The following is a 13052-nucleotide window of genomic DNA, read 5'->3' on the forward strand; positions in this document are numbered from 1 at the left end:
CCACCACTTAAACTTTATAAGTAAGCTCGCACGTACGGCATGCAAAGTCATCATCAAGCCGCAAATTACCGTACCTTTAAGCCGGCTTTCACGGACTGCCTTTGCGCACCAAATTAGGCGCAGAGAATACCGTCTGGCCTTGGCGGCCGTTCCGTATTGCGGTCAATCGTCATTTGCCGATACTAGTGCTGACCATCTGGAGATCATCCTTGTCATGAAAATATATAGTTGTAGTAAGTAAGCCTGGCGAGCACTTATGAACGTCCCTTGTTGGGACATGGGCATGGGAAATGGGAGCAGAGACAACGAAATGAACAGAAACTTTCGGTACGATTTGATCGTCTGCCGTAAGTCTTACTTGCATCATGAAGGCTATGCGTGAAAGTGTACGCATTCACACCCTTATTATTAATTTTGGCCTCATGTTTGCCGTCTACATCCGTCCTTTGGACCAGACGCGGTGGTAATACGTGAGATTTCACAGCCATTCATTACCCTCATTCTTATCACTCGTTCTTCAGCTGCTCTTTCCAGAGTTCCAGTTGCCATTCATTTCAAAGATTGTGTGCATACTTCCATGTACGTATTCCAATTGATATCACTCGAGTGGACCAACAACTCACCATACATTAAGATATTATAATCATGGGCAACATCGTGAGTGCCGCCCAATCGGGAATCTCCACACATACTGGGGGGTCTGCAGGTATTGCAGGTTCCGCGATCCACCAATGTCTCATCAACGCCGTAGGCGACAACAATGTCGCCTTCAAAGGCGACCCTCTCTACCAAATCAATGATGTCAAGCCGTACAATCTTGATATCCAGATCACGCCCACCGCAGTCACCTACCCCAGCACTGCCGATCAAGTTGCTGCGATTGTCAAATGTGCTGCCGAGTGCAATCTGGCTGTACAATCGCGCAGCGGCGGTCACTCATTTGGAAACTACGGCATTGGAGGACAGGACGGTGCTGTTGTCGTCGACTTGAAGCACTTTCAGAAGTTCTCTATCGATACTTCTACCTGGCAAGCTACTGTTGGTAGCGGAACCCGTCTTGGTGACCTCACCAAACGACTCGGCGAGAATGGTGGCCGTGCCATGGCTTATGGAACATGCCCACAAGTCGGTGTCGGAGGACACGCACTTATCGGTGGACTTGGACCAGCTTCTCGCATGTGGGGTGCTCTTCTCGACCATGTTGAGGAAGTCGAAGTCGTTCTAGCCAACTCAACTGTCGTGCGTGCCTCGGATAAACAACATCCGGATCTCTTCTTCGCTTTGAAAGGAGCTGGCGCCAGCTTTGGTATTGTCACTGAATTCAAGCTTCGGACTCAAGCAGCACCCAGCAACGCTGTCATTTACTCTTACACTTTCGCAGGTGGCTCGACACAGTCAAAGGCAGATCTTTTCAAGAGGTGGCAGAAGTTGGTCTCTGATCCTCAACTTTCGAGAAAGTTCGCCAGTCAGTACATCATTGCTGGACCTATTGGCGCCATCATCACTGGTACTTATTTTGGTAGCCAAGCAGAGTACGACAGCCTGAACCTCTCTTCCCGTCTTCAAACAAGCCAGAGCAATAGCTCCATCGAGATGAAGGATTGGCTCGGTGCTGTCGGTCACTGGTCAGAGCAGGTCGCATTGCAAATTGTCGGCAACGTCCCAGCTCACTTCTATGCCAAAACCCTTGCCTATACACAGAAAGATCTGATGTCAGATGCTACGGTTGACAAGGTCTTCAAATACATTGACACGGCAGACAAGGGCGGTGCGCTTTTCTTTATGATTTGGGATCTTGCGGGTGGCGCCGTCAACGACGTTGCGGAAGATGCAACTGCGTATGGACACCGCGACGCGCTGTTCTTCCACCAAGCATATGCCGTCAACCTATTGGGCAGGGTAAGTTCATCCCACATCGTTTCACACTATAGACAGCTTTTCTAACAGTATGCAGCTCAACGACACGAGTCGCGCCTACCTCAACGGCATCAACGACGTCGTTATCAACTCGCGAGCAGACCGCGATCAAGGCGTGTACCCGGGCTATGTCGATCCCGCATTGGGCCCGAACAGTGCAGCCCTTTACTGGGACGACAATGTGAGCAAGCTACAACAGATCAAGGCTTCAGTGGACCCGCGCAACGTCTTCCGCAACCCGCAGAGTATCCAGCCAGCGGGAAGATCAGCTAAGCAGAGGGCGATTGTATACTAACTGTCTCGGATGGAAACCTGGGGGCTTTGTAGGAAGCTGGGTTCTACAGGCTAGGATCGGGATGCTATTCTTCTACACCTATATTTCTAATGACTCATATACATGAATTTATCCTTCCAAGAAAAACCATACTCGATGCATGCAAGGCCAACGTCGTACAGCATATACGTATCGTCTCTTGTCTCCTTGGCGCCGACCGGCTGCTCTTCAGCTGAAGCCACAAGATGAAAGTAACAGCTCGGCATAAAAACGCATCATGCTATGGAACATCATCCATCACCCCAAAAAATCAAACTACTCATCACTCGCTCGGTAGCGCTCTCTCATATATCCGCTTCGTGTCTACTTAACCATTGCTCACAATGACTTCACCATACCCACCCACTCCTCAAATCTATCCCCAACAACCGTACCAATCAAACCCCTACCCAAGTCCAGATTCCCAGTGGCAGCAACACCCCCAAATGAATTACGCTGCTCAACCAATTCCCACTCAAAACGTGCAAATTCCCGGTGGAGAAGCAGAGAAACAAGATGAACCGTGCTGCTGTGCGCGTGGAGGCTGCTTCTGGACCTGGTTTGATTGCAGGATGATATGTGTGGAGTGTTGTCCGTCATGTTGTTTTTTGTGTTGGTGAAGGGAGTAATGGGGGGTGGAGGGTACGTTTGCTTGGGGTGAATTATTACTTTAAGATGGGGGTGGGGATCGGAGATGCTACGCAGCGGATGAAGGTGTAGGATATGTTCTGTCTTTGGAAGTAGGGTATGTTGTACAGTTACATTATTGTGTGATGGTGGTGCTTGGCGAGGAAATGGCCTGTTACACGACGTATTGGCGTCTATTTGGCATTGTTCGGGGCATGGTTGTTGGGGATTTCTTGGGAGGTAATCAGTCGGTTTTTGAGATAGGAGAAGAGGCATTTCGTGTTCTTTCTTATCATGGATGCTTAAAGGGCTTGTGAGAGTCTGCATGTCGATGCTACAGCCTGGAAAATATCCTGCTTTCTACACCAGGCAACGTAAATCTGGTTAGTATGGCCGCTGAGAGTAGTGGTTGCTGGAAGGGACAGGAAAGAGGACTATTGTTTGTGTCATGTCATAGATTACACCGCTCTAATAATAAAAATATTCACGACAAATCATGAATTTACCAAGTTGCAATATGTAATACATAAAGGGGATGAGATTGGGCGTATAGAAGTCTCGCTGATGTTGGTTTTTCGCAAGCGCTCTCCATAGCGACGTAAGAAATTCGGAAACCTCCAGCTTGCCGCACTTTCTTTTCTATAAACGGGAGCACATGTTAGATTTACCTTGTTGGTTGAGACAATAGTGAAGTCCCTGGAATAAGTGGTTACTGGTGGTTGTCGGTACCGCACAAGCACTTGAAGCATGAATTCAACAACGTTAGCCAAACCAACCGCATTCTGAATGTCGGGATTGGAAAGGAAATGATTTAGAGTACTGCAATTTCTGAATTCGTATATAAAAGTTCACAGCGATGAAAGTCAGTACCGCGAAACCTGTGTTCTTGTACAGTGGCGAAAATGCGCTGTCGTCCGTGCGGGCGCAACCTAAACCCGAGGAAATTTCGGTCAACCCCTTGCATTAACCTGTTGCATTGGTCCACCATCACCTGCACGAAGAATACTAGCAAAGTCAAGAGTTAATCTCGCCTCGGTCAAGAAAATATGACTTAAAGGCCGACTCTGAGTAATTGGCCTGTGAGATTTGGGCTTCTCTGCTGCGGCGGTACGTCCCTTATGGACTCTTTACTATCCAATAAGAACGTTGTCCGCCAAGGAATACATGTCACTCACTTATTGCAGTTTCTAATAACATAATCCTCTCGAAAGTCTCCAATGATCTTCAAAGGCAGTTGGCCGTCTGTGCCTTTGAGGCGCTGCCTTCCTTACAGGCTCCCTGGTTGTTCCTATTCCACACCATGGCATCTTCAGGAATTCCAGAACAAACGGCAGGTCAAGTCTGCCCCAGATTGCAGCAGTACGCAACGGAGGCTTTTATGGGGTAGCAGTGAACCGCCACAACACTTCGGACCAAAAACCCGGATACCGGATCTCTTCGAGAGAAAAGATGCAATACATTTGAAACTTGCAGCTCAGCAATTAGAATGGTGCGAACGCCCACCACGACATCACCACGATATGTTAGAGGCAGTGTCAAGGGTCGGGCGCATTGAAGAGCGCATTCAGTACACCTTCAGAAACAAAATGTTATGCGTAGAAGCATTGAAGATCACGGCATTGAACTACCCTCTATTTTTCAAAGGGATGGTTCATAAAGTCAAACCGAACAATCGCCTAGCATTGCTGGGAGATCGAGTACTCAGCATGGTTTTGTGTGATATCTGGTATAGTACAGGATACTCACCAGGTGTGTTTAACGCGTAGCTCATATAACTCACACTAACACTCCGGATAGCTCATTGTAGGCGATCTCCTACTAACATCATGTGAGACCATATCTAAGCTTACATATCCTATAGACATGAAGGCCCGACAAGCAACAGAAACAACATCTAAGCTGCACTCTAAAGCCCATAAATTTAGTATAGACAGAGAAGTCCTAATTGGCGAAGGGGTGTCTGCCGCATCAGTGAGGCAAAGCGCTGAGAGCCTTGAAGCTATACTCGGCGCTGTCTACGTGGATTCTGATCGCAACCTCGAAACGGTCAAGCAGGTTATCAAAAGTATCGAACTCGATAGACACCAATTCTTGCAGGCACTGCCCGAAGCACATCCTGAACTACAGGACTGGAAATGGCAGCATATCGTGTATCGGGAGGAAGAGCAACTGTTCGAGGAAAGGATTAAGTCTTTGGAACATAAGGCAGAAGAACTTCAGAACCATTGGAGGGATGCCGAATCCTTCACCACAAGTGTGTCAGGGGCGAAGCCCAACATCAGCCCCGAAGCGCAGTCTGCTATCCGCACAGAGGCTGCAAAGCTGGAAATCGATGCAAGGCAGTTATTGAAAGAAGTTGAACAAGCTCCTATTTCTGCTGTTTGCACCCAAGTCAAAGAAATTACCAGGAAGAGGACAAAAATTATGATCCATACGGCACTAGCGTTGCAAAGTGAGATGGATCACTCTGATGGAATTATTGAAGAGCAGTCAACTGAGGAGCTTGCTACTGGCCCGACGACCACTGACGATTTGGATCCAATCGTAAGTGCATATGAAGCAGTTGCGAAGCCAACCAACTGCTGAATACTCGAGATTGTTTCAGTATACACTAGCTAACAAGGCACTTCTGAAGAACGAGAATCCGCCACCCGACGAGTCTGCACCAGAAGGTGCTCCAGAAAAAACGGAAGAACAGCCAGATTCACTGACTCGCCTCTTTTTGAGTAAAAACAGCAGAGGTGCTATGCCGAAATTGGCTATCTCAGCTTCACAAAGGTCTTCGTCAATACCAGCTGATTCGGTATTGCCGAGGGATCGCAATCCTGTTATCATAGCTCTCATAGACGAGTTCAACGAAGTTGTCAAGCAACACCACACGTCAAGAACGAGAAATATAGGACTATGGTCCAACAAAGAATTCGGTCTCAAGTTGGTCGCATGGAGCAACGCATTGACAAAAACAAGGACTCTTGAGCGCCGAGGCGAAACAGTTGATACACTGGCCATGTACGAAGACATGTTGCAAAAAGCTCTGGAAAGCAGTTTACCTGCCGAACGGAAAGCATTGGCTGATCGAAAGAAAATGGCTCTATCAAAAAAAGCCAATCCAGCGGTATCTCTGGAGGTTGAGAAACCTACGACCTCAACACCTGCAAAAGAAGAAACCAATCTTACAAAAGAGCAAGACCAAGGATATGACCACGGACATGACCAAGGACAAAAAAAAGAAAAGAAAAGATTGGCACCTGCTCACAATAGACATCAGAAGGAAACTAAAGAATTTTTGGAGACCATTAAGCATTCAGAGCACACTGCGGAGAGCGTTGAAGATTTAGAGCGAAACATCAGCGAATTCCACACTGCCGCATGGGAAATCACCAACAAAACTGCAGAACGGGTTCCACAGCGTTTGTCAAGGAGGCCCTTACATAGACCTCAAACGAGTATCAAAATCGGTAGCCTAACTTGGAAGACTACGTCACCACGCCAAGGCAAGACAACATCAGAAGCCCCTCCTCGGACTTGGAGCATGCGGAAACCAAGAAAAACTCTGATTCGGTATCAGGACCCTCTCACACAGTATGGAACATCGACTTTTTCGTCTCGCCCGAGGTCTAGAGATCGTGCGGATCCGTGAGCGTGGGGTCTGAGTTATGGTAGAGTTGTCGAAGGGAGGTCGGGGTGGTCTTCACTGTTCTTGGTTCGTATATTTTCAAGGGGCCTCAGTCATGGGTTTGTTTCACGTGTAGTAGGTATTCATGTATTGTTTTCATCATTACCTTTTCTGTGCAAGGGGTACATGTATGTACTAGGGATTTTATGAATACAACAATGGAAGTTTAGTGATTGGTGCGATATACATATTAGTACACTTGTTGCAACTGCCAATCGGCATTTTCGGTATCTAGGATCGCTTATTGACAAGCGACATCTCGTTCATAATCTCTTTGTCATATACATGGAGCCGTTGCGGAGGCACGTAATTAATACCGTTACCATCATCAGCATTTCACTACCCAACTTCCACTGCGGAGCATTACCCTCAGAAACGAGTGTCGATCAGGCCTCTAGACTGGGTACTGTAGATCAGATTAGCACCAGGGTTAGCTATGACCTCAAACCGTCGATCTCGTATCACATCAGAACTCTTTACTTCAAACACCTCTTCAAAAGAAAACACATATAGAACACATTTACACATACAATCTATACATTTCCATACACCCGTTTTTACAACTGGCCCAGCAAGTCCAAAACCTCACCCTTGAGCCCCTCCACCCCAACATTCCTCACAACCCCCAACCTCCTACACTGCACCTCCACTTCCCTACTCTCCTTCCAGCGCTTCCCCAGCACAACAACAACCGGATACCCGATCAAATCCGCATCCTTCATTTTCCACCCGAGATTCTTGCCAGAGCGATCATCTAGCACTACATCCATTGCCTCATCACCACCTCGTCCAGACAACATATCATAAACATCGTGAATGTCTTTTTCCTCTGCTGCCGGGGAGCTCAGCATAACGACTTCGTAGGGAGCAATGGCGCGGGGCCAGGACAATCCTTTGGCGTCGGATAGGAGTGATGCCACGGCGCCGATTATACGGGATACGCCGATGCCGTGGCAGCCCATTTGGATGGGGGAGGAGAGGGATTGATCGGGGAGTGCAACAACGGCGTTTAAGGGGGTGCTGTAGCGCGTGCCGAGGTGGAAGGTGTGGCCTATTTCTATGGCTTTTTGGACGTCGAGTTTGCCTTGGGTGCAGCGCGGGCAGAAGTCGCCGGGTTTGATGATGGCGAGGTCGATGTTTGAAGAGTTGGAGGGTAGAGAGCGGTCGTATAGGTCGATGGTGTTGATTGCTTTGGGGAGGAGGGTCGAGAGGGTCGAGGATTCGATTCCAGTGTCCATGTCTAGGTCTGCGGGTAATGCTTTTTTAACGGCGTGGAAGTTGATGAATGCGGGGGCTGTGTCCCAGGATCCTGTATCGCTTGCTCCTAGATCAGAAGGCCATGGGATGTGGATGTTGATTGCCGTCTTCTTGTCTATACTTATGCCTGTGAATGTGATCGCGTCTCCGGTATTTGTCGTGCTATCAGTCTTCTTTTCTACGAGCTCCTCATTTGCGACATAGTCGCATGAATTACACGACCATACGTTGTCCTCGCCTTTTGGCGATACAAAATGATACTCATGACTTAGTTTGCCGCCCATGTTTCCAGAGTCGGCATCTGCGACAAGGTAAGGAATCTTGAGTTCGTTGAAGAGGTTGTTGTACGCTTCTCGGACAGATTCGTAAGTCTTCAGAGCGGCTTCCGTCGAGTGGTCTAATGTATACAAATCCTTCATCATGAACTCTTTTGCTCGAAGTAATCCTTGTCTCGGTCGTCGTTCGTCGCGGTACTTACGGCCTATCTGATACAGTCTCAATGGCAGATCCTTGTACGAATGTACCATACTGGCAACAAGAGCTGTGATCTCCTCTTCATGAGTCGGAGAAAGTAAAAATCCGGATTCTTTCCTGTCTTTGATGCGAAGGAGTTCTGAGTTTGCAGAATACCGGCCGGATTGCCGCCATAATGTTTCAGTGGTAATGGTAGAGAGTGAAAGTTTCGAAGCGCCTATAGAACCCATATGCTTGTCTATAAGTGCTTCAAGTTTGTTTTGCACACGTAGACCTAGTGGCAGAAGATGGAAGACTCCTGAATGTGCCTGCACGTGATGAGTTGGGGTCTGGTGATGGGGGCGGGACGGTGAGATGTACCTGGCGCAGAAAGCCGCTGCGTATAAGCAAAGAATGCGACTCATCTTATGATTTCGTCAATAGATGTTTCGAATAAAACACGGAAGCTTGCTTGCCTTGCTCCCCATCTTGTGGTGCGATTCCGCCAGTTGGTGCCCAGAATTTAGATAGTCGATTTCTCGAATCGGTCTGAGATAATGATCAGTTTGAAAATATTTGAAACCCATGATACGCAAAATATCTTACAGTTATGTATCTAGTATTCCGGCAACTCTGAATTAGTGTTCTCGATATTCGGGGTTGCCGTAGAGTTTTCCACATTTGAGTCGCCATGCCCGCACGGCTGAGGAATTAGCCTAAGTGAAGATGTAACAAAAATTGGAAACGCTTGGTTATGACGTTAGACACTAGAAGTACAGCAAGTTTGAAAGTACTTCAAAGATAACCAGCAACTGCTAAGAGCCGCCGTCGTGAGATGCCAAGCACGGACCACCTCCGAACCTGAACGCATGGAAATATTTGGACAAACAACTCGACGTCCATTGCGACACGACCACAGCCCATGTAAGTGCTGAACCCCGCCTGTAGAGACAACCTCTCCTCATACAAACATTAACAGTGTCAGAATGCCTCCACGGATACGTATACGGCCACGGGCCCTCTGCGCCTGCACCTCACGCCCCAACCACATCATCTCTCTTCCCGCAATCGCAACCTACGCCTCGGTTGCCGCAGCCTCAGCAACTACCCCCGCCCCGCCAATCCAGCAGACATACAAAGCCACAGCGCCAGTGCTACGGTACCCGCCCACTCAGCCACCCTCTCATAAGCCCCCAGAGGTCCGCAAGACACAATTGCACCGACAATACCAATCGCTACTCAAGTCATCGCCCTTGATCCTAATTTTCCAACACAACAATGTCAAGGCTGTGGAATGGATGAGCATACGACGAGAGCTCGCTATTGCGCTGAGGAAGCTCGATGCGCAGCGAGCAGCCAATGGCAAGGAATCGCTAGCCGACGAAATCAAGATGCAAGTCGTGCAAACCAACATCTTCGCAAGCGCATTGAGGGTAGTTGAGTTCTTCCACCCAGAAGAAGCCACTCTAGATCACGCACAACATCCCACCGACCCCCGCACAGCGACCAGCGCGCAGATACCGCAGACCAGCAACCAAGCCGACGATGAGCGTTTCACACACGGCCTGTCAAGACGAGCCCACGAAATAGCCAACAACCGCAAACTAAAGCTAGAACTGGAACCTCTCCTCGCTGGCCCCATCGCCGTCGTAGCCTTCCCCGCCGTATCACCCGAATACCTCAAAGCGGTCCTCTCCATCCTCTCCCCCTCCAAACCCGACTTCCCTGCCCCAAGCCGCAAGGCTAACCCCGACTACTACGAGCCCGCAGTGCAGGCCGGACTGCAGAAGCTGATGCTACTGGGCGCACGGGTCGAGGGCAAGGTGTTTGACGTCGAGGGTGCCAAGTGGGTTGGCGGTATCGGTGGCGGCCTTGACGGTCTCAGGGCACAGCTTGTCCACATGCTGCAGGGTATTGGGGGTAGTCTTACCAATGCGCTCGAGGGCGCGAGCAAGAGTCTCTACTTTACTGTTGAGGCGAGACGGATGGATATGGAAGAGAAGGAGAAGGGGCCCGAGGAGAAGAAGGAATAGGATAGTACTTTATGCTGTACATGTATGTTTGGTCCGAAATGGAAATGTAGGAATACTTTTGTACAGAACGGACATTTTAAATCGCATCTACATTTCCCCGTTGTGTGAATGCTTTGTACAAGAATTGTTCCGATGACATTGATATCACATGTACTATTTTTTTTTTCAACTGGTCATCTTGCAGCATCACACACACGTGTGTCGGGTATCTGAATCTTGTTACCGCTTCCACCTTTCCTTTTGCCCTTTGTTCCCGTCGCATTCCGCTCCGCACACACAAAAAAACCTAGGAAAGAACTGTTTTCCAAGAAGAAAACAAGGACGAAAAGAAACAATCTAAGTGGTTCCTTTGAAACTTGCATCATCCATGCTCACACAACATACCAAGCCGGTTTCAAACACGTTGAGACTTTGTTTTTTTTCCTCTTCTTCTTCTGCTCGTTCTTTTCACCATATTTTCAAAAGGGAAAACAGCATAGTTTTTTTTGACTTAGTTTGATATCATTTTTCTAAAAACTAGGATATAAGGAAAGGCACATTAGAACAAAAAAACAGTAATTTGTTTAATTTGCTTGCCGTGACATTCCCAAGGGTATCATGAGGGTATAAAAAAAAGGTTGAGTTGCTTTCCCCCTTTTTTCTTTTCCCAAAATATGCACAATGTCGAAGTAGGTTATTTGGTGGTGCTGTGGGTGTTTTAAAAAACCCCTTCCCTTTGGCTTGTCCCGCGTCGGAGGAAAGAAAACCCTGAAGAGGTGGTTTTGCCGGGGGTAGGTGGGTAGGAAAACGGAAAACAGCGAGCGGGAAGGAAGGGAAATAAAGGGGGTAAGAGGGGAAATGATGAAGCAGTTTTCCCTCACCCCTGCCTCCTTCCCACTGGTAAAACAAAAAGCTTTCCCATACGTACACGCTCCTCTCACACGCACGCGCACGCGCAGCAAACAAAAAGACACAAAAAACAAGCAAAAAGGAAGACCAAACTAGACTCAAAGTCGACATCCTGGCGCCCCAATCTGGTTCTCCCCTCCCATGTATGAAATGTAAAGTAGGTATAGGAATATCATGATCGTCATACCGTTTGCTTCGCCTCGTTCGATCGATCGTTTTTTTCGCTGCGCATTATGCCAATAGGAAATGGTGGGTTATTGTTGTTGTTGTTGTTGTTGTTGTAATGTTTGGTTGTTATTGTTGGTGTATAGGGGTGCTGGTACCGGTGTTGGTGATAGTGATGATGATGTAAATGATGGACGGTTTCTCCCGCCTAATGCACAACCCTCGATATCACCCCTGCTGCTTTCGTAAACCCGAAATTTTCCTGTAAAACGCCGATTATGGAGAGAGCCGGAAACCCCCGATGCTGTGTAAACTGATGAGTGCGAAAGAAAATTTCGACGTTACTATCGTCGTGCGCCGCCTACTTCCACCGAATGCGACGTTCGCTCGAATTGCAGCTTCCGTCTCTTGTTTGCCAGGCTCCCTCCTGGTGTGTCTTCGCCTCCGGTCGAGTCTGCATAGTCGTCTCCAAAGCCTTCACCGTAGCCTTGAAATGCAGCATCAGTATATGCACGCTTCGACCCTGATCGTTCTGGCCTGACTAGACCCCTATTAATGTGATTATTGGGTGTTGGCGCAGACGATGTATATGGTGTCGTTCGCTGTGGTGGAGCGTCCTGTGCTTTTGGCTTGACTGTGTCGTCAGTGCCCAGATATGCCTTGTACTTGGCAGCATCTGCGTTGGGAAGAGGTCCAGGACCCATGCCTGCAAATGCGCTATCGAGCAGTTGGCTGAAATCTGGTGTGAGACCTGTGCCGTCTAGCGTCAGGGCGGTTTTGTCGGCCTCTCGGTTCTGCACGTGGTTGGGCAACCAAATCTCTTCTGGAAGCATCAACAGATCGCGAAAAACGCCATCCATTTTTGTTGCTTTTGGCTTGCCGGCAATCTGCATCTGCTTGATGTGACCCTCGTAGGACTTGCGAAGCTTGTTAATCTTCTCGCCTGTTACCGGGTCATTGCGGGCTACGGAGCTGGCGAGTGGCTCGAGCCTGTACAGACGGATCAGATTTTGCGAGGCGTGCGGCCTCGACTTTTCGATCCGGTCCGTGTTGAGTTTGAATAATTGGGAGCCGCTGATTCCTTGGGCAGCCTTGAGTCGGCCGTCGGGCGTGTAGGGTGACTGGGCCTGCCGGTTGTGGTTGGATAGCCTGTGGCAGCGCGAGCGAAGAGTGTCATCGTCAGCGCTCTCTTCCATCGTCGCATCGCCGTCGCTATCGACATTGGCGCTGGAGAGGAAGCCGGCAGTGCTGGCCGGGGTGGGAAAGGGGTGCAGGCTGGATGCCGATGCGGCCGACTGGGAGAGCGAGTGGGCCATGGGGACTGAGGATTGCGGGGAGCGGTCCGACGACGTCGTGGTGTTTGTCGTGGAAAAGCCTCCATTGGATTGCGAATTCATCGAGGAGTAGGGTGGTGAGGTGGGTGTGCGCGGATGGGGGAGCGTCTTTGTCGTCTGGCCGCTCGCCTTGGCAGCGACGTCAAAGGGCGGGCTGGCGGGTGAGAATCTTCCGATCGAGTCCAGGCGTTGGCGTTTGGCGCTGTGATCCGACATAGAGGCCGCTTCACGAGGGTCGGACGTGGAACGAGGGCTCGGCAGCGCAGGCGGGCGGCGGAGAGGGAGCGCGGGTGAAGGAGAGCGAGAGTGGAGGCGGGAGGTCGGGCTGGTTGAAAGCGCTTGGCGGCCTCTGCGCGGGTCGACCGCGGCAGCAAGGGAGGGCGCTCTAC

General features: G+C 49.4%; 6 protein-coding genes across 6 annotated transcripts; 4 read left to right on the plus strand and 2 right to left on the minus strand.

The window, feature by feature from the left end:
- Nucleotides 1-645: 645 nt before the first annotated feature.
- Nucleotides 646-2212, plus strand: COCVIDRAFT_39517 (hypothetical protein; the record flags this gene model as incomplete). Its single annotated transcript, XM_014699157.1, has 2 exons — nt 646-1899; nt 1955-2212. 2 exons carry the CDS (start codon nt 646-648, stop codon nt 2210-2212), a joined length of 1512 nt encoding a protein of 503 aa, XP_014554643.1.
- Nucleotides 2213-2574: 362 nt separating this feature from the next.
- Nucleotides 2575-2850, plus strand: COCVIDRAFT_39518 (hypothetical protein; the record flags this gene model as incomplete). Its single annotated transcript, XM_014699158.1, has 1 exon — nt 2575-2850. The coding sequence occupies one exon, from the start codon at nt 2575-2577 to the stop codon at nt 2848-2850; it is 276 nt and encodes a 91-aa protein (XP_014554644.1).
- Nucleotides 2851-4157: 1307 nt separating this feature from the next.
- On the plus strand, nt 4158-6497 carry COCVIDRAFT_17692 (hypothetical protein; the record flags this gene model as incomplete). Its single annotated transcript, XM_014699114.1, has 4 exons — nt 4158-4216; nt 4248-4606; nt 4719-5401; nt 5463-6497. The coding sequence occupies 4 exons, from the start codon at nt 4158-4160 to the stop codon at nt 6495-6497; spliced, it is 2136 nt and encodes a 711-aa protein (XP_014554600.1).
- A 593-nt stretch (nt 6498-7090) lies between these two features.
- On the minus strand, nt 7091-8936 carry COCVIDRAFT_39520 (hypothetical protein; the record flags this gene model as incomplete). The annotated part of the gene is made up of 4 exons (XM_014699159.1): nt 7091-8572; nt 8625-8668; nt 8720-8792; nt 8850-8936. 4 exons carry the CDS (start codon nt 8934-8936, stop codon nt 7091-7093), a joined length of 1686 nt encoding a protein of 561 aa, XP_014554645.1.
- Nucleotides 8937-9229: 293 nt separating this feature from the next.
- On the plus strand, nt 9230-10276 carry COCVIDRAFT_39521 (hypothetical protein; the record flags this gene model as incomplete). The annotated part of the gene is made up of 1 exon (XM_014699160.1): nt 9230-10276. The coding sequence occupies one exon, from the start codon at nt 9230-9232 to the stop codon at nt 10274-10276; it is 1047 nt and encodes a 348-aa protein (XP_014554646.1).
- A 1397-nt stretch (nt 10277-11673) lies between these two features.
- On the minus strand, nt 11674-12879 carry COCVIDRAFT_104393 (hypothetical protein; the record flags this gene model as incomplete). Its single annotated transcript, XM_014699161.1, has 1 exon — nt 11674-12879. One exon carries the CDS (start codon nt 12877-12879, stop codon nt 11674-11676), a length of 1206 nt encoding a protein of 401 aa, XP_014554647.1.
- Nucleotides 12880-13052: the final 173 nt, after the last annotated feature.

Source organism: Bipolaris victoriae (assembly GCF_000527765.1).
Source record: "Bipolaris victoriae FI3 unplaced genomic scaffold scaffold_66, whole genome shotgun sequence".
In the NCBI taxonomy this organism is placed as follows: Eukaryota; Fungi; Ascomycota; class Dothideomycetes; order Pleosporales; family Pleosporaceae; genus Bipolaris; species Bipolaris victoriae.